Source organism: Ictalurus punctatus, chromosome 24 (assembly GCF_001660625.3).
Source record: "Ictalurus punctatus breed USDA103 chromosome 24, Coco_2.0, whole genome shotgun sequence".
NCBI classification, from domain to species: Eukaryota; Metazoa; Chordata; class Actinopteri; order Siluriformes; family Ictaluridae; genus Ictalurus; species Ictalurus punctatus.
In genome coordinates, this window is record NC_030439.2 from 9,505,133 (window position 1) to 9,525,615 (window position 20,483).

The 20,483-nt window shown below is 40.5% G+C and overlaps 1 protein-coding gene across 10 annotated transcripts in view; it reads right to left on the reverse strand.

Annotated features, from left to right (window-relative positions):
- Window positions 1-20,483, reverse strand: part of si:ch211-199g17.2 (uncharacterized) — a 65,216-nt gene that overhangs the window by 25,991 nt on the left and 18,742 nt on the right. For 9 of the 10 annotated variants that reach the window (XR_008393400.1, XR_008393401.1, XM_053675430.1 and 6 more), the window contains 15 exons: window positions 20,134-20,282; window positions 19,884-19,985; window positions 19,507-19,564; window positions 19,363-19,413; window positions 19,183-19,245; window positions 18,688-18,827; window positions 18,478-18,585; window positions 16,390-16,447; window positions 16,149-16,229; window positions 15,260-15,778; window positions 14,737-14,811; window positions 1,389-1,522; window positions 1,178-1,285; window positions 672-729; window positions 389-502 (listed from right to left, as the gene is read on the reverse strand). Coding sequence is in view for 8 of the 10 variants with exons in the window: in XM_053675430.1 (XP_053531405.1) it covers window positions 389-502; window positions 672-729; window positions 1,178-1,285; window positions 1,389-1,522; window positions 14,737-14,811; window positions 15,260-15,778; window positions 16,149-16,229; window positions 16,390-16,447; window positions 18,478-18,585; window positions 18,688-18,827; window positions 19,183-19,245; window positions 19,363-19,413; window positions 19,507-19,564; window positions 19,884-19,985; window positions 20,134-20,282 (1,818 nt within the window). In the remaining 2 variants the exon portion in view is untranslated. The remainder of the gene's footprint in view (window positions 1-388; window positions 503-671; window positions 730-1,177; window positions 1,286-1,388; window positions 1,523-14,736; window positions 14,812-15,259; window positions 15,779-16,148; window positions 16,230-16,389; window positions 16,448-18,477; window positions 18,586-18,687; window positions 18,828-19,182; window positions 19,246-19,362; window positions 19,414-19,506; window positions 19,565-19,883; window positions 19,986-20,133; window positions 20,283-20,483) is intronic. The other variant, XM_053675433.1, reaches the window with a different exon arrangement.

The window sequence follows — 20,483 nt, forward strand, 5'->3', positions numbered from 1 at the left end:
CTTTTCAGCGTGATGACGTTTAATGTCCCCGAAAACCTCTGTAGTGCCATTTAGCATCGTGCTAGCTAGTGTCATGATTTCCCCTCGCGCAAAGCGCTGGAGCTCGCAGAGAAACTGGCAGCTCGAGAGCTAACTCCGTTTCCGGGTTTTGGCGCTACAGAATGATGTCATCCCTGCGCTGCCCTATGTGATTGGCTGTAAATGTAGGAAGCGCTTGATTTGAGTGGAGAAAACAGCGGAGTTTTCTATGAGCGGAGGACGAACTTTAAATGTCAATATCACAGTCGATCATGTTCATTTAATCGTGGGCAGTCCAAATCATAATCAATATCCGATTAATTGTGCAGCCCTAATGCAATTTTTTCCCACATTTATTTTATATATGCACTTTCAGGTCCGTGGCTCTCATCACTTTTGAAGTTGTCAGAGCACGCTTCCTCTGGGCTTTCAACACTCATCTCAGATGTCAGCTTGAGGAGAGAGTCCCTTAGAGTTCCCAAAGCTTCAAACACCACAATCACAAGTACAGAAAAAGGAAACGGTTATCGTTAGTGTATTATGATTCTTACAGAAATAAATGTAATAAGAATAAACATGCTTTATAAGTAAAGTATGCATTGTGAACAAAAATGTGTTATGAGCATTGCGTTATGAACTGTATTTTCGCTCACCAGATAGGATACATGCACTGGAGATTTCATGGTAATTTTTAGCATCCAAATTTATTGTCTGTAGAGACATGGAAATTGTCAGTAACAGGATAGTAATGAGTCTAACTGCCTATTCCAGTTGACCCTAAATATAACACTGCCTACTGAACTAACTTTATAAAAAAAAACATGTAATTATCTGGCCATAGTAATTCCACAATAAACTTAATTTTACGTCGTTTTTATACTTTCACAAAATGTTTTTTTTTTCCTGAACTGAATGACCATTTGACTGGTGAAGTGTGAACACTTCAAGGTCAAGTGTGGCCCAGAGAACCAAACAATCCCTAGTCCTCCTGAAAACAGTGGGTTGGGGTTTGCTTCCACCGAAATGTGGTGCAGTCTGCATCAGGTTATTACATGGTGTTACTTCCCATTTCAAGTTTCATGATGCCAGTAAAAGGGACCCAAATATTCAGACCAATGCCCTAAGGGATATAAAGCCCAAAGTAAAATACAAGCAATACCTCTGCCTCTCCACATCCTTCCATATTCTCTACCATTACTGCTTGGGCTTGCAACCATTTAGTCATCGCCTTTTTGTTGCCCTGCTCGATACCAATGCCTAGAGATTTCTAAAACAAGCCAGCAAACAGATATACAATTACAAATATACATACACAAATATACTAGTTAATAAGCAATGTGTTTAGTTATGTATGGGGGTGTAACACTTGCCAGATACTGGAGTCGGTGATTGTGGCTTAAAATATGCTTTATTATGGAGCTCTCCGCACATCTTTCTGCACATGTGATGCACATGTAGAATGGTTGTTGACCAATGGTGCAACATTCAATCACAGATTTTAAACCTTAACAAATCACACACACACACACACACACACACACACACATATAAGTAACACTCAAAATGAAACTTAATCTTAGAAAATAATGTTAAATTTAATAGAAGTTTAAAGCAGACCTCACTATATATACATAAATAAATAAATATACATACATTATATATATATATATATATATATATATATATATATATATATAGAGAGAGAGAGAGAGAGAGAGAGAGAGAGAGAGAGAGAGAGAGACACACATATACATAGATACACACACAGTATCTTACAAAAGTGAGTACACCCCTCGTATTTTTTATGAACCCCCGGCCGCCCCCTGGTGACCCCAACTTTGAAAACCACTGATCTAGATAACATAATGCCACTATTTGCATCTGTTTAGTGCTTCAAATATCTGTATTTGTGTCTTGATTTACACAAATTAATAGCCTAAATGACCTTGACCAGGGAGTTACTAATGATGGATGAATGAACACTGTACATTCATTTTAATGAACGTGGACTTTTTTTTGGCCAGCAAGCTTCATATCTGAGCAGAAGCTTCAAATCACTCACTAGTGCCCACATTAAAGTAAAACTCTCTTGCTAGGGTGACTTTTTTGTGTCCTGTGAGATCCCAGTACCAATACACACCTTTAATCTCAACCAGATGCCCTCTGAATGTTTCTGGCAAACTTTCTAAGAATTGTGCACATCTTATTTGTATTAGTTTAGTAAAACATTATTTGTTGATTTTGAACTATGTACTCATATTAGGATATCCCTAACACATAGTAAAGGCTTCCTACTCCAGAATACCCAGAAGAAAAAGGTTTCAGGCAGACATCATAGCCTCGAAGTTGGAGACAAGAGGTTTGCCTCCATGAGATTTAATGTCTCTGGAAATAAGAGGCCATGGAAAAAGACTTTAAGGTGTTTCCAAAGATTTTCTGTTAAATCTGCACCTCAGGAAGTAGAGAGGAGACCATGCATATGGTCTGCTAAGCAGTGTTGACCTCTACTGGGCAGTCCCCCTAGGACTTCATGATTGCAGAAATTAACGCAAAATCAAGCAAGCTCCGCAATATTCAGGAGGTGGTTGTAATTTTTTTACAATCACCGCAGATTTGGGCCAAGACGTGTCATGTGATGTCATCACAACATGCATTCAGCCAAAGCCCTTTTCGATTCACTTGCACTGATTAGGAGTACAGTTAAAAAGGTCTCATTTACCAACAAACATCACTGTGAAAGACTGTGCAAAACAACAATTTTGTACCAATTCAAGTAGTTTTCCAGGAAAAAAGTAAAACAAAACAAAAACTATGAAAATTATGAGAAAAAAAAAATTGCAGCAAAATCAAATATTTTTGGCTACAACAGTCAAAAAAAAAAAAAGGCACACAATCATCTACGGATTGACTGGGGATATTGTTGTATGACAGAAGGAGCACTTTGAGGAACTCCTTAAGCCAGTGGACATGCCACAATTTTCTCCCTGAATAGAGTCAGATGGTCCCTTCAGGTGAAAAAGAGACACTTCCCCTCTGATTGGGAATTAAGTTTCTTGGGGTTCTATACACAGTGCCTCATTGTTTGGGGGGGTGGGGGTGGGGGGGTTTCTTCACAGCTCACAATATCACCATCATCAACTGCAGTGTCAAATATCTGGTTGTTAATAAACCAGTGGTATCTTCTTTTTCAGGATATTCCAAATTGTTGCATTGCTTGTGCAATGGCAGTGATAGATTTTCCCTCTTTTCTCAGTTTCAAAATGGCTTGCTTTTCTCCCATAGACAGCTCCCTAACCTTCATGTTGGTTTATCCTTTTTAACAACAAATATAGTCTTCGCAGGTGAAAGCTAGGGCTCAAACCAAGAGTAGACATTCAAAGCTATTAATTGTTTAAGTAATCCAGCTAATAGGGCACACCTGGGCAACAAGAAACACCTGTCAGTCCCATGTTCCTGATATTTCTGATCATTTGAAAAACGGGTGGGTTCAAACAAAAAGGTGCCATTTTTAAAGTTTTTAACACTTCTAGATGTAAATATCAGGAAATGAAAGCTGAATTTCTGATCTACTGTTTCACATTCATCTTTTGATCTCAAACCCAAATGTCTTCAGTGTATAATAAAACCAAAGAATTGGCCTTGCAATTCCATAGCTAGCCAGCTAACTTGACAGGTTTTCTACCACTGAATATTTTAGAGTGCAAAATCAATACAAGGTAGCTATGCTAATATTTCCTTGCAAAATCCACAAAATGTAGGCACAATATAATATGGCTAGGTAATTTTTAGTTTTTAGCTATTTTGGTAACCTTACCATACTTTGCAATGCCACTGTCCAATATTTACTATACAGTCCCACCTGAAAGTTTTGGAACAGCAAGACCAATTGTATTGTTTTCACTATACATTGACAACATTTGGGTTTGAGATCAAATGATCAGTGAGATGATGGATCAGAATTTCAGCTTTCATTTCCTGATGTTTACATATAGATGTGTTAAACCATTTAAAACATGGCACCTTTGGTGGCAGACCACCCAATATTTAGGTGAACAAAAGTATAGGAACAGATAGTCTTCACGTAAATCCCACTGACATCACCAAACTGTTGTATTCTTCTTTTGTGTTGTTTTCCAGGCTTGTACTGCAGCTTCTTTCAGTTGTTGGTTTTGGGGAGTTTCTCCTTTCAGTCTCCTGCATGCTCAACTGGATTTAGGTCTGATTATAGATTGGCCAGTCTAAAACCTTCCTCCTGCGAAATAAAACACACCTGAATCTCCTCTTGGACTTGCTCTTCCATACAAAAGAGAGTTCGGTGTAATGTACTCACAACTTTGTGTTCATGCATCTATGAGCCTTTCATTCGCTAAGTTTGCTGCCATATAAAAAGTCTGGAATTCTCCCCATGTGAAGATACCTTCACCCCCCAGGTTATGAAGAGATCTCTTTACCACACAAACAGCAGCTTCAGCTGCCCTATTCCTATGGGGTGAGTTCGCTGAATGAAACTTCCAGGACCACTCGGTTACATGTCTATCCAGCTTCCTCTTCAAACTCTGGTTAACCTACTCTTTCCAAGAAAATCAGATCTTTTAAGGCTCCTCCGCTCCCATGAAGTTTGAGCCTGGATCTAACCACACTTTCTTGGGACAAGAAATCCTCAGTGGATTGATTATTCACGGAAGATGTTGTTAGCAGTCATTGAAGCCATGCAACAATAGACAATCCTCCAGACCTTCAGTCGAACTCTATTTTTAAAAAAAAACAAAAACAAAAAAAAAACAAAAAAAACCCAAACAACTGTCCCTCCCTTCATAGGGACCAAATAGAAATACTGTTACAAACTCAAAAGGTGCAGCTAGTCCAATTCTTTCAGGTGGGAGATCACTCATGATCTGCTTGCACCTCTTTGCTCTTGCTTTTCTGCAGATTACATAACTTTCCACCACTCTTTTGGACAACCTCCGACTTTTTTACAGCAATCTCCTCATGGTTTGCATCATGCACTTTATGTGCCAATAGCAATGATACTCTTGCTTCCATGGGTAATACTAGAATGGTAATCCTCTCCTTTCCAAAGGCTACATATCTTCCACTGCACACAAGAAGTCTGTTGTTTTCTTCTTTGAATACAGCCAGTCTGCAGAGTGTGGTCTCAGGAAATGTCATACTTCTTTGAGCCACTAGAAAGAAGCCCTTCAAAGCATCCTCTCTTTCTTTCAAAGTCAGCACATGCTCATGAATTCCTTTTGGATCTTGTTTTCCACGTGCTGAATATTTGTTCCTTGATTCAGTCTATTTCCCCAATCTGCGACACACTCAGCAAAGGACTCTGATCAACCTGGACAGACTACTGAACTTCTCAATGTCCACCAATCCTTCGGTGAGCAGTTTGCTCAGAATTTCCAGTTGAAAAGACTCCTCAGGTACTGATGCATGCTTCTCTTCAGTGCTTTTCCTCCACTGACCTTTTTCCTGTCCATTCTGCCAGATGGAATCTTCGTCAAGATCTTTAGGGCTTGCCCCTCACATGATCTCTGCAATGTACAGATTCCCTGAATCCACCACCAGTCACTAGTTGCTCCTTTCTTCTGAATCTCTCCAATCCTATTTGCGAAGAAAGTTTGGTATCCATAGCTGTCGTGCTGGATAGCTCGAAGTACTATTTGACTATCCACAAGATGGAACCACTTCTTTATTTTGATCCATCCATACTTTTCAAAGTATTTCCTGAGACGTGTTGCAAATACAGTGCTGCAGACTTTGGCCTTTACGGGATCTCCCTTCAATTCTAGTGGCGTTAGTTTGGCTTTAGTCTCAACTAGTCCAACAACCACTCCTTGGCTTGAAGTCCACATGGATATAATACTGCTCCGTAAGTTTTTTCACTCCCATCTGAGAACGTGACTCCCCATGGCTTTCCTCACCAGTTGGCAGGTGTAAGACTTCTGTGGAACTTGACTTTCTGGAGTCGCACATCTGAGAGTGTTTTGCCCCACATATGCCTCGTTAGACATCTACTTCCAGCTTCCTGGACTGCTTTTCTGACTAGAATCATACTGATGTAACAAGACTGATTGGGTCATAGAGTCCTGCCACCTGACTCAAGAGATACCTTCTGGTCAATGGATTTGGTGTCTTCAGTCTTACCTCCTCTTCAAGTAGATCCTGCTGTCTTCAACTTCAACTTCTTTTTTCCTTTTTGAAAAATTGACAGAAGCCATGACATACAACCTATCTTCCTCTGCCAATTATCCAATTCCCAGGGCTTTACTGTCCTCTTCACCCAGCTGGTTAGGAAGTATGACTGTTTTCTCAGGAGCCAGGCTTGAAGACTGTTTATCCTTCCGGATCCAGACCTCCCACTTTGACCAGACCAGACCCAAGCCTTCAGTGAGAATCCACCCACTTTCAAGATTTCTTCAAGTCCCTTCACTATCTCAACCAGTTTCTTCTGATCATTATGAGATGTGAGGATGTCATCGAGGTAACTGTCTTCTAGTAGGACTCTTTGCCCCTCCTTCAGGTGAGCGAAAGCTGCTAGACCAGCTGTCTCCTGCATCATCAACTATGCGATACATCCAGCCGGACGATCTCCAACGTTAACTTCGATTATGGCGTGCTCCTCCATTTCCCCCTCTGGTGTATCCCTCCAGAGAAATCTATGGAGATGCATTTCTTGTTCTTCTAGCCATGCCAAATTATATATCTTTCCGATGTCTCCCAAAGCTCCGAACACCCCTTTCCTGAACCTGAGTAGGATGGCTCTGATAGGATTCATCAGAGGTTCCTCTGGAGGTTGTTCATACTCAGGCCCTTGAACTTCTGGCTGCTATTCCACATGAGACGCACAGGCGTGGTAATTGAATGTGGGTTTGGTGTTACTAAGTGACTTGTGAACCAGACTGGACCTTTCCACTTGTCAAGTTCTTCTTTTGTAAGCTTCACTGCTGCACCGCTCTCAACCATATTGTGAATTTGAGGAGTGTAGATTTTTTTCCCCACTCAGGCACTCTCCCAAGCTTTTCTGTTCTCAGGAAAGTCGATTCCACTACACTTTGATTATACAGAAGAGAGGCAGGCTCTTGGATCCATGGATATTTTGTGTCCCAATGAGGTCAATCACTGTGAGAATCCACTTGCACATAAGTAAGACCCCTTCTTATGATCTCCAGCTCTTTCTCCTCTTCCAGAATCATCTGCTCTCCCCCCCAGCTGGAAATTCCCGCAGTGGCAGTCTCCGCACTTTGGCTCACACGCAGCTCCAATACTATCCCAGCTCCACAACTCTTTGCCTCTTGCATTAGCGCAGGCCATTTTGTTTCCTTGAGGAGCTTGGAGATCCATAGTCGTTCACATCCTCTGAGGACTTCCTTGTACCTGACCACAGCAGTTCTCAGATTCGTATGCGGTCATGCATACTACCTCAAACAAATCCGGATGAGCTCCACCTGTCGTATATAAAACGACTTGGGGTGCCGAGTGCCTTTTTCAAATAAACAAGTAAATTCTAAACTTAATGTTCAAATAAAGCCAAGAACACAGCAGATGAGGAAGCAACAATCCAGTTTTTTGTCCAGATAGCAGTATGAGATCCAAAGTGAGATGTCACAAAGTGATCTGTACGGTGTTCCTTCTCCTTTTATACAGCTCAGGGTCTCTGGTCTACGCCCCTTTTCGTACTTCCACCAGTTCTTCTAGAATTTCCCATTACGTTATGTTTTTCTCTGTTTTAAATTCCCTTAAAACCCATTATTATTATTTGGAAATACCCTTAAAATCCATGTTCATTCTTTAGAAATACCCTTAGAATCCAGTTTCAACATTTTGAAATCCCCTTATCTTCCTGTCGCATTCCCCTCCTGACCACCGTGCTGTGAGGATCTAACCGTTCTTGCTGTGTTGGATTTATTTTTGGTATATTCTTTTATTATGGGCGAGTTACAACTTTATCTAAATAACAACTGCATGTGGTCATATTTTATTTTGTTAGTCACATTTAAGGTAAAGGTACTGTTACTTTTCTTTAGCTTATGCAGAATACAGTATATTTGTAACTACATGGTTCAACTAAAATATGAGTATAGTGTGCTGATGTGTTCTCTTTGTCAGCTGGCAAGTGTCCTCTTACTCCATTCCAGCATCTGTTTAACTTTGCAGGTCTGGAGCAGCATCTCATTCATCAGTTGGCCCATCTGGCCATAGATTTTGTGGCTCTGTTTGATTGGCTTTGTTCTTGTCCTACACCTTCAGCCTTCCCATCGCCTACACTGTATTGCATAGTTCCAGTTGTAACTATGGTCCAAATGTCTACTCAAACAGAAGCCTAGAGCCTTCATTTTAGGCCCCTTTGTTCTGTCATGAGTCTAGGCCTAACAGCCCCACAATGTTAACTGACAGTTCTGATGACTTTCTCAGTTTGAGCCCGTCCCACAGCTTATTCCCCAACCAGACCTGTCTATTAATTAATCCACTGTTCCCAATTCTCAATAAACTTTGTTTTATTCTCACTGGTGCCTCTTGTGTCGTTTTGTTTCTCAATTTTATTCCTACACACCCACCATCTTTCCAATTGTAGGTCTCCTAAAATTTTCACCCTTTGTGGTGCAAGTTTTCCTTCCCAATGACTGAGAAGGAGTTCTATCTTTTCAGGCCTCCTTAGCTCTGCCAAGTCTACTTCTGGGAATATCCTTTTTAGTAATTGTGTAGTCACATTCATGTACACTCTTGTGATCTCTTCCAGACCATAACAGAATAACTGGTGAGCCTTTTCTGTTTCCACTGTTCTCACTCAAATTCGGAGGAGATGCCTAACTGGTTCTTACCAGTTTCCTCTTTTCCTACCCAGTGGTTTTCTGGTTGGTCCTGAGGTATTCAGGCTAACGTCTTTTAATCTTGGTCGTGCAGACGGAGCAGAAAGATGCACTGCTCATGACCGAGTGTTTTTTCCATACTTGGACAGTTTTCTTTTCACTATAGATGGCATGTCCATTGCAGCGGTAATGCTGTTCTTCACAATGATCTTTTCTACAATGGTTTAATCGGTACTCATCTGCAGAGCTTTATCACTGGAATTAGTCATTGCACCTGCTGGCCATAGTTTATAAAACCTGTGTCACACTGGGAGTTGCTCATTACCCACGCTATGTTCACTGCGGCTCGTGACGCAAACTTTGAACTTCCAGTCTCACTGATACCTTTGTTGATTATCAAATGCTGACCATCTGGTCTCACTTTTGCCATTCTCATGCTAGGTGAAGCACTGGAAATTGGGGGGGGGGGGGGGGGGGGGGGTTAATTTCAGCAATCTTACATCACTGGAACATTCACCAATACACGCCACGTCAGACCCAGTGCGGATTACGGAGCTCCATGTTAAATTTACTTTACTAAATGCTAGGTCTTTGACTATGCTAGGTCTATGACTTCCTATGATTTTCTGTTTGTGATAGACCTGTCTCAGTCATGGTGATTCTACTGCCCTGAAGGAACTTGCTCCTCTAGTCTGTTCGTTTTTAATTCTCCAAGAACTGTAGGTCACGGAGGTGGAATTGCATCAATTTTTAAGAAATGTTTCAATTGTAAATGAGATTTTTTTAGGCTTCAAAGTGCAGCTCTTCAAGGTTGATCTTTCTACCTCCTTGCTATGTACGCTAGTTTACAGAGCACCTAAATTTAACAAGAATTTCATTCAAGAGTTTTCTGATTTTCTGGCCTTTCTGGTGCCACATACTAAATAGCCTTCTGATTCTATGAGATTTTACTATACGTGTCTGTTGCCAGTCAAAACCTCTGTTAAGAATTTTTATGCCTTGTGGACTCTTAACCTTGTCCAATCCATTTCTGGACCTACACATTAGAAGGGTCACACTCTTGATTTAGTGTAATCATTTGGTTTTTCTGTGGCAAACCTCAAAGCATGTTATGCTGCTATTTCTGATCATTGTTCAGTTGTTTCTGAATCTGTGCCGTCATGTGCTATGTCCAAATCTCATCACCCACCCTGCTGTTCCAGTCGCTTCAATATTACTACTGCCAAGCTTTTCAATGATGTCTATAGATCTATTCAATTGCCAAATGCTGTGAAAGTTCTATCCTCTTGTGTCAATCCTGATGAATTTGTTGGTCTTTTTAACAGTACTTGCATTGCTACCTTGGACTCAGTTTCCCCCCTTAGGTCACAAAGACCCAAGGTGATGCATAAAGCCCATGGTTTTTCCTGATACCAATATACCGGAGTTTTGAATGATTTCCAAACCCCTTATGTCAGCTAATGTGCGTCTCGTCGCTTCGCTCATTTCAAAGCTTCTATACTTTATAGTGACCCTTATAATCGAGTTTCAGGTAGTTTCCAATCCCCTTATTTTGCCATAGCTTGGTTTCCATTTTAAAAAAACTAACTTCTGCTTTTCTGTGTCATTTCTGAGCTGACTTTCATCGAGAGAGGATCTTGCCTGTATTGCTCTTTATTTTTCCTTAATCATGGGTAAGTTATATTTTATATATCTTGTCCTTTTTGGAAGTGTTTCCTCATACTTTACTCCTGTGTGTGTGTGTGTAAGTAACGTAACTCCTAGCGCGGCTTCTTTCTTTATCCCTATGTTTCTGTGTGTGTGTGAGTGTAACCTGACTCAGTGAATTGCATGCCTCAATGACAGTGTGTGTGTGTGTGTGTGTGAGTGCCTCTCCTGTCTATTGGAGCCGGTCACTGAATGACCTCCTGTTCATACAAGAGTGTTTTGAGTTTTTTTCACCGTTTTCCTTGACTGTCCCTTTTTTCTTTGTTTTTCTCAGCTGAATGTCAACTCTTTTGTTCCTCCCTCCTTTGAGGATCTGGGCTTTGACCTGAACACTCGCTACCAGCTTGCACATCTTTCTGCGGATTTGGCCCTCCTGATTGAGGTTCTACGCACTCCCTCTGTCGCCTCTGGGTTTCCACCAACTCTGAGATACAGAATCAGTCCAGCTAAGGTATATGTGGATGCTTCCACACAGACTGATCCCTTTTTCACTGCTTCACCCGACAACTCCTCTGACCAACATGCTGATGACGACATGACATATTCTGATCCTGGCTCTGACCTCTCTCCTCCCTACAATCCTGCCAGCCCCGACTTTTCTCCTGATCGCTCCCCTTACCGTCAACCCCCTTCTCCTACTGATTACTCTCCCACCAGTCCAGTTTATCCCTAATAAAATAAATTGTTTCTTATACATTGTCTTGTGTTTTATTTCGTATCTGATGTACATCCAACAGTTTCTTATATAAAGTACACAAACTGTCCTTTAGATGTTTTGCTTTCACACATTTTTAAAGAGGCTTTCCCAGTTTTAATCCTGCTGGATTTAAGCACAGACTTTGATAAAGTATGTGGCTGGGTTTCAGGGACCTGTATATCTTAAGGGGAGAACTATTTCTGTTAATGTAGGAAATTGTTTCTCATTTCATGCACAGATCTCTTATGCTGTGTTTCCTCAGGGTTGCATTTTAGGACCTCTTTTTTTGCTCTATATGCACTTCTCCTTGGTCACATCATTCATATCACTGTTACGCTGATAACACAGCTTTATTTTCCTGTAAATTCGAATAATAGCTGTTCTCTGTAAAATCTGTTTGAATGTCTGACATTAAATGCTGGACGGACATGAATTTTTACAGCTAAATTGTGATAAAACTGAAAATTGTTTGGCCCATCCCTCTCAACTACTGCTATTTTCAATCAGTTAGTGCCTCTGTCTACCAATATGCACAACTGTGTCAAAAACCTTGGTGTCATTCTCAGGGGTGGGCAATCTTATCTGGAAAGGGCCGGTATGGGTGCAGGTTTTCATTCCAACAAAGCAGAAGCCACACCTAAATCTATTGAAAGCCAAGATCAACTGATTAAACAGGTGGAATCAGGTGTCCCTCCTGCTATCAAACTATTAGAATAAAGAATTTATAATACAGAAGTGTCGACCTTCTGAAAAGTATGTTAATTTATGCACTCAATACTTGGTCGGGGCTCCTTTTGCACAAATTACTGCATCAATGCAGCGTGGCATGGAGGCAATCAGCCTGTGGCACTGCTGAGGTGTTCTGGAAGCCCAGGTTGCTTTGATGGCAGCCTTCAGCTCGTCTGTATTGTTGGCTCTGGTGTCTCTCACAGATTCTCTATGGTGTTCAGGTCAGGCAAGTAGGCTCGCCAATCAATCAAGCACAGTAATACCATGGTCAGCAAACCCATTAATAGTAGTTTTGGCACTGTGGGCAGGTGCAAAGTCCTGCTGGAAAAGGAAATCAGCATCTCCATGAAGCTCGTCAGCAGATGGAAGCATGAAGTGCTCTAAAATCTCTTGGTAGACGCTGCATTGACTCTTGACTTGAGAAAACACAGTGAACCAACACCAGCAGATGACATGGCACCCCACATCACTGACTGTGGAAACTTCACACTGGACTTCAAGCAACTTGGATTCTGTGCCTCTCCACTCTTCCTCCAGACTCTGAGACCTTGATTTCCAAATGAAATGCAAAATTTACTTTCATGCTCCCTATGCTTGTGGTTGTGTGTACTGAACCAGACTGAGAGATTAAAGGCTCAGGAAAGCTTTACAAGTGTTTTGAGTTAATTGGCTGATTAGAGATCTTCTCAGGTCGACATTTCTGTATTGTAAATTCTTTACAATACAGAATTTTTGATTTCCATGAGCTGTAAGCCGTAATCATCAAGATTACAACAAAAAAAAGGCTTGATATATTTCCCTTTTGTAATAAATCTAGACTATATAAAAGTTCCACTTTTTGAATTAAATTACGGGGAAAAAAATGAACTTTTCCATAATATTCACTTTTTTTTTTTTTAGATGCACCTATACACATTACAATAAAAATGCATATCCCTAATTAAATAAGCAATAAGAAAATGAGTACATTTCCAGGTCAGATGTTACCAGATAACATGTGGTCATGTAAATAGCATAATAGTACACATCATATCGGATTAAACTGTGGACAGAGGAAATTCAATCAAGACATGTTGCTCTGTACATGTCCAAATTAGGATTTTTGGCTACAAGCACATTTCAGAAAAAAAATGGTGACATTGTAGGCATTTCCAAAATCATCAAACAGGATTATGCAAGTACCATTTTCAGGAATGACAATGTATATGCCATATATGGCTACTGTATTGAGGCTTATTTGTATTAAATAATTAATGACATGCACATGTACAGTACCTACAAACCAACGGTAGTTTTTGCTCCTTTTTCTAACAATTAAAAAAATTACTATTAATTACTAACATATAAACAATACATTAGTAATTGCTCAATTGACCGGGATTACCAGTCGTGAGTCTTCTTGATTCTGGTGCTTCACGCTTGCATTTGGGGATCTTCTCAGCAGAACCCCTCAAGCTCAGCCAGGGTTGATGGGGAGTATCGCTGCACTGTCTCCAGAGACTTTAACTAGGTTCAAGACTGACCTTGGGTGTTTTTGGTCATTCTAGTACTGGACGCTTCCCTCAAATCTGAGGTCCATGCCAAAGACTCTGATCTTTTTAATCAGACCACAAAATTTTGTTTCTTAAGGCCCAATAATCTTTTAATTACCTTTTCACAAACTCCAAGTGAGCCATCTTGATCCTTTTACTAAGAAGTGGCTTCTGGTGAGGTTTGGTCATTGTTCATACAATATTTGTTACGGATGACAATAACCAACTCACCATCATCATGATTTTATGCATATGCAGAGGCATGCAACTCATTTTCGTTCAGGACTATTTCCATCCTGCTTACTCATTGTTTTCTTAACCAACATAACCACTGTGGATATTTCCACAAATGCAAATCCAAAAATCTAATTAGTCTGTGGCAATCATGCCTCACCAAAATATTTGTGCCTGTTAGGTAATCATTCTCAGGCCTCAGCTATAGACAACCCTCTGCTTACTCAGAAAAAAGGCATGGGTAATTGTCCTGGCTGCCTACATACCTTCATGGAGTGAATAGTCATATATGCCTCCTTTATAATTTTTAAAATCCAGAAGGAACAGCTTCTTTAACTGTTCAAATGTCCTTTTGTAAAGTTGATGGGAAGTTAGTTAGAACTTCATAAACTGTAAAACTAAGCTTTGGCATTCGCATTCCCCCCCATAGGATACACAAATATTCATCCATAACCATCTTTCGTCCATGTATGCACAGGCTGATGGAAATATCCAGTTTAGACATTTAGTGTTGAGCTTCACACCTTGTCCTAGTGCCCAGTTACTTTTTGTGGAGACAAGCACACAGGCAAGACATGTACCTCTAACACAAGGGTTTTCCTGGTTTAACCATCAGAACATGCGGTTATCAAGGAAGCTTAACAAAAAGATTTTCTCCTATAAACTGGTACCTGGACTCCAAGTACCTCAGTGCACAATGGTTTTATTTTGGTTATTTCAGCATGATCATTTTTTTTATTTTTCATATTGATAAGCAAACCTTCGCTTTGCTGTGTGTAGGATTTACCTCAAAATAACATCCAACATACATTTAATTCCACATTTTCCACCCACTTACAATTGTTTAAAAAATAAATAAAATTATTATATGCAATATATATTTCAAAAACTGCTAACCTAACTGGATTGTCTCCTCATTCTTCTACCACTTCTTGATCTTTCATTTTAATAACCTCTTTAGCTCATTTGGCAGCTAACTTCTGACAGTTTTCATTGCAGTACTAACCTATTACAGGTTGTCTGTTGGGTGTCTTCAGGTAGTACCGGAGGTCAGTACAAGTTGACAAGTGGGTCTGAGGAACTGTGGAAGATATAAAATAGATATTAAGTCTATGAGGAAGGAGTGAACTCTAATGGTATGATCTAACATTTTATACATTTTGTCTTTAAAGTTAATCTAGGGCTTTCATTGTTACCTTAAACCAAACAATTACCTTAAAAAGTAACTAAGCAACTGCAATACTAATGCCCTCCTGGAGTATTAATAGTGTGGCATTAAACTACTCTTCATTGCATCTACCAGTTTTGCACCTTCCAATAATGGATTTAATTACCTTCTTGAGTAATTCTAAAGAATTTCTACTTTATATTAGTTCCATTACAATTAGCACACATTATACTGCTCTTATGAAAGACTCACTCACTTGAATAGTCATAGTTAATAGAATTATTACATCTGCCATCATTATCAGTACCTAATAAAAGAATACAAAATATGGATAAAAATAAAAAAATCCAATTATACAGACCTGCTGGGGTCCCAGAGTTCAAGTAAGGAGGAAACTGTGCTGGAGTCTGCAGATCCTCCACCTGCATAGCAATTTTTGGTGCCAGTTCTGCACTCTGCTGTTCAGATACACAGGAGTCTTGAGGTTCACGATGTTTTACAGTTGGAACATGCTCTGTGGAGTTGTGGTCAGGAAGTCTTTCTTGATTCAGACAATTCTGGGCCAATTTCAGGGGCTCAGATTGCTCTTTGGGCAAGGATGTAATTGGAGGCTGTGAAGATGTCGAGTTGGAATGTGTTGTGGCTAATGATAGTTCAGCAGGCTGTATGTGTGTTATGAGTATATGTGGGGTTTTCCGTAGCTCTTCATGTTCTTTATGTAGGAGATCAGGAGATTCTGAATTCATGTTCTCTTCTGTTTTGGGCATGGGTGTATCGGTGCGTGTACCATCTATGTTCAATTTGTCTGTGTCTGATGATGCATGCCCTTGTTTTTCAAACTTTGAAGTGTTATTGTTCTTGTTCGTCTCAAAACTGGACACTGGTTAAAAAAAATAAAATGCAATAAATTAATAATCTGAAACACAAGCAATAATAGTAACTTCATTTAATTAAAAAAAAGCCCACAAATTAACTGAAGTGTAATAATAATAATAATAATTAGTAATAACTGTAGACTCTACTATTTGGCACTATGTAGCTATATTCACTGGCTATTTAAAAAAAAAAAAAAAAAAAAAAAAAAAAAAACCCCCCCAGGTACACACCATATAGTTGCATTTTGTAGCACAACACAACAACTGACTGTAGCCCAATTATTTGATGCTACGCACAATTTGTCTGTCCACCTCTACTCCATCCATTAGCAAAGGACACAGGGGAAAAAAAAATGAGTAAACAGCTCCACTCACCCAATCTTGCTCCAGGAACAACAGAAGGTTTGAGTTCTCCCAGTCCTTTATTTCTAAAAACCACTTGTAGCACATCCACAGCTACAAAATAAAGAAAAAAAAAGTTTGTTACTTACAGTGGGTCTCACTATAGCCTAATCCACATAAACTTTGAATTTGTTTAAAGATTTAATTAAATCTAAAAGTATTTATATTAAGCATATTTTTAAAACTAATTCACTCACAGGAAGAAACCACTCACCAGACATAAAGGAGTTTTTTTCAATTTCGATAAATTTTCCAAAGCTCAAGTCCACTTCCTTAAAATGAACGATAGGATATTTGTTAAATAAATAAATAAAAATAAACAACATAATTGAAATGGTTGCCTCAGTGACTGAGAGAAGAATGGTCATTTGACATGTGAAAATTTAATTCATGTGGAAAAGGAGTGATGTAAAAAAGACTTAGAGATTCACCTGAAGACAGCAAGACAGGGCAACATTAAAAAGTCTTACTATCTCAATTTTACTAGTCAAACATGGAAGACATTACCTATAGTTCTCATATCTATATCTCGTATTGTGGAAGCAGGGGCATGCTCGAGCGCCTGTTTGTGAATAGAGGCTGGGACAGGGGAAGGCGAGTGGTAAGGAATGCGCACCTGCAGGGAATTCTACTAACAAGTGCGTGTTCTCTTGCAGTGAGCTGAGACAAGGGAGACGAGTGTCGTGAGAGAGTAAAAAGAACCAAGCCATGTGCACGTACATGCCTATGTGAGAATAAAAGCCCTAAAAGTGTTACGATGGTGCTGAAACCTGGAAAAACAGAGGAAGAAGCAGTCATGGAGTCCTAAGAGCTGGCCGAGATCATCACTTCCCTAGCCAACCTCCACCAGAACCAGCATCAGGCCCTCCTCCAGCTTAGCTGAGACCAAGAACAGCGCATTCAGGACCTGTACAAGTGCTCCGTGGTGGTGTGGGGCTGGACCGAGGGCCAGTGGACCAGGCCAACGGCCTACATGTTGCTGCTCCTGACTGGCGAAGCCTAACTCCTGGCCCAGCAGCTACTGGTCACTAACATGCTGAAATACCTAGACCTGAAATGGGTGATTTTGCAACAGGTCAGCCACATCCCCAGAACAGCACCATCAGCACTTCTGGTTGATGACCGTCCACATTCGCCAAGAAGCTCTGAGACACCTGCCAGAGGTGGTTGCTGGTTGAGGGGGCCAAAGAGGTAATAGACCTCATGGTGCTGGAGCAGTTCGTCACCTGACTTCTGGAAGGGATGGAGGACTGGGTCCAATGCCACCAACATGGGTCGCTCGATGAGGCGGGCTGGTAGGCAGAAGACCACTTGGCATCGTATCCAGGGATAGGTAAGCCCCTCCTTTCTCTCTCTGCACTTCTCCATCCCTGCACTACAGAAATGGGGGCCAATTCCCCCAAAACCAGCTGCCCGAACCCATGCTTGCCCTCCTCCTCCTCCCTGGGGCCACAGGTGTGGGAGTGAAGCCTGGGCCGGTGTTCGGGAGCTGCAGGGAGCGTTGGTCCAGATCCCCGACGCACTGCAGGCCACCCCTGACTGAGCTGGGACATACTGTATATTGGGGTATTCAAGGGTGTACATAACATGCATTGGTGGTTTCGGCTGTAACCAGACTTTGATTCGTCAATGCTTGGTTCAAGGTGAGGCTTTGGGGAAAGCCGTTTGGTGGAGGTGAGTGTATGCACGGGGATGTTCACAAATATCCGCTAGTGCTTAATTATTCTGAGTAAAAAGGGATCTCACAAAAAAACACTGCCAGATCCGGTCTAGTGGATGGAGCCATGACCGCAGGCTTTCACTTGGGTAAAAGCTGCATTCTGTAGCAGACCACTCTTACATTCTCTGGACTTCTCCCTCCCTTTTATTTTACAGACAGACAGACAGACAGACATGTCAGACAGGGGGTTGGAGGCAGTGTTGTCCCAGGTGGTTGAGGGGGAGGAGCACCCCATGCTGTACATCAGCCGCAAGCTCTACATGCAAGAGATGAAGTGCAGCACAATAGAAAAGGAGTGTCTGGCCAGCAACTGGACGGTCCTCCCCCTCCGGTACCATCTGTTGGGAAGGGTCTTCACCCTCTGTTTGGACCACACCCAGCTCCACCCTGGGGTTGTTGGGTGATAGGGTTAAGTTGGAGCAGGGGCTTTTTTAATGCTTCAGTATAACAAACTCATTTAGACCACTTCAATGTGGTCTCTCCAAAAACCACAAACAAAACAAACACACCTCAAAAAACAGATTTTTTTTTTTTTTTTTTTTTTTTTAAAAACAGCAATTGAAACATTAAAAGGGTTCCCACCTGCAAAGTCATATTAGGAGTGATTTTCTCTGCCTGCTGTGCCACATCCATGATCAGAGCCACCTGCTCAGCATCCTCTTTCTTCAAGGAACCAGGATGGGCCATATTCTATAGAAAAGCACATCCAAGGTATTACTGAATATACCATACACACCGTTCCCTATGGACTCAATTTGCAATAATCTGTTGATTTTTATCCGAAATACTCACAAGATAGGTGAAAATATGAGGAAAGCTCAAAACATGGATAATGACATGCCTTTCTGAAAACTTCTTTGCACACAGCAAGCACAGATAACCACATCTGTAATAATGCTGGGTTGTAGAATATTTCACAATGAACTGCAGACCTGGTGATAAAGTGAACATTAAGTCCAAGTACATGTTACATATACAGTATATACACACATGCACACCATTTGAGAGTTACACTATTCCAGTAGCTATGCACAAATTTTTGTTCTTTGTTAGCCCTTCTCTACACCATTTATCATCAATAGAAAGGACCACAGCTAACCAAACATTCTCAAGGTGGTGGAGCATTCTCAATACAGCAGTGACCCTGTTATGGTAATAGCGATATTGATATAGTAGCAGCCATCTGAAGCTAAACTGAACACAATTGCAGAGTGGCCAGTAACTGTACAGAGTTTCACTGCTACAGTGAGTAACTATACAACTACCACAGTAGGTAGTAGTGCTTACCAAGCAGTGGAGACTTCCTTTCACAACTTTTAGAGTATGACTGCAGTGTCACTCGCTTCTCAACTATAGAACATAAAATTAAACATGGTGTTATTTAGCTGATGCATTATCTATAAAGTAACCCAAGAAATAAGAGTTGGAAATAAGCAAACATAATATCCAGTTAAAACAAGCATCAACCTTGAACACATTTTCTCAGCTTTGGAGATTTCTTCCCAATTGTTTCCATGACTAGAAAGAGCAGGTGAAACAGAGGAATTAAATCAGTAGAAAAGGTTACATCTTGTCTTTACTCTGACTGAAAGAGTTACTTGGAATTCTTACATTTTCCATATGCCAGGGTCCTGAGTTCTGTAAACTGCTGACTTGGAAGCTCACACACCTGGGGATTGCAGTCAGTATGAGTGAATATGTATGCACATAGCTGGTCATCCTGATGAGCCATTTGTGTGTTTATTTATTTAATTTTCAAAAATTCATTCATTCATTCACACTTCTTACAAAAGTCCAAAATACTCCATCTTTCTTAACAGCAATTAACCATTGTATTGATGCATTTTTATCTTTGAAAGACAGAGGGGCTTAGCCCTGCCAACTGCCCCGTCTGTAAGAAAATGGACTGAATATGTGAGACAACATCTGAATAATAGATTAAGTTACACCAAACTGCAGACAGGAAATGAGCACAGTTTATTTCTTACTTGTAGGACCATCTTCTGCTTTCCCTGACTCAGTTCTTCTTCTTGTGCAACCTGGGTGAAATCCCGGTGTTCAAGAAAAACAAGGTCTGGTTTGGAGTATGCCTATTAAAAATAGAGTTTTAGTAAGATAGTTTAAGTGACCGATAGTTAATTTTTTTACTCAAAGTGGATGTATAATAGTACCGTGAATTATCTGCCTTGCTACAATTAAACAAGCCATTCTAAACAATTTGTTAAAGGAAATGCTTACAAAGACATTGCGGTAGTGCATTGTGGATGTAAGGTGGATGGACGTGGAGGAGACAGGGATGTTAAGCTCACACGCATGGCACAGGTAGAATGGTGGTGTTTTAAAATCCACACTATGCCTCTGTACAAACACAGTGAGCAATGGAAGGCCTAGAAAAAAAAACCCCAAATAAAACCAAAACATGAGCAACTTTGACATGAGATAATCAGAGTTTCATTGGTAAACAAGAGAATAACAGACTAACTTCAATGAAAATGCATGTAGTATCTAGCATATCACAATCACTGATTAAATAATAAATAAAACAATACTTTAAATTTACTTTGTAGCATAGCACAATTTTAACAAAA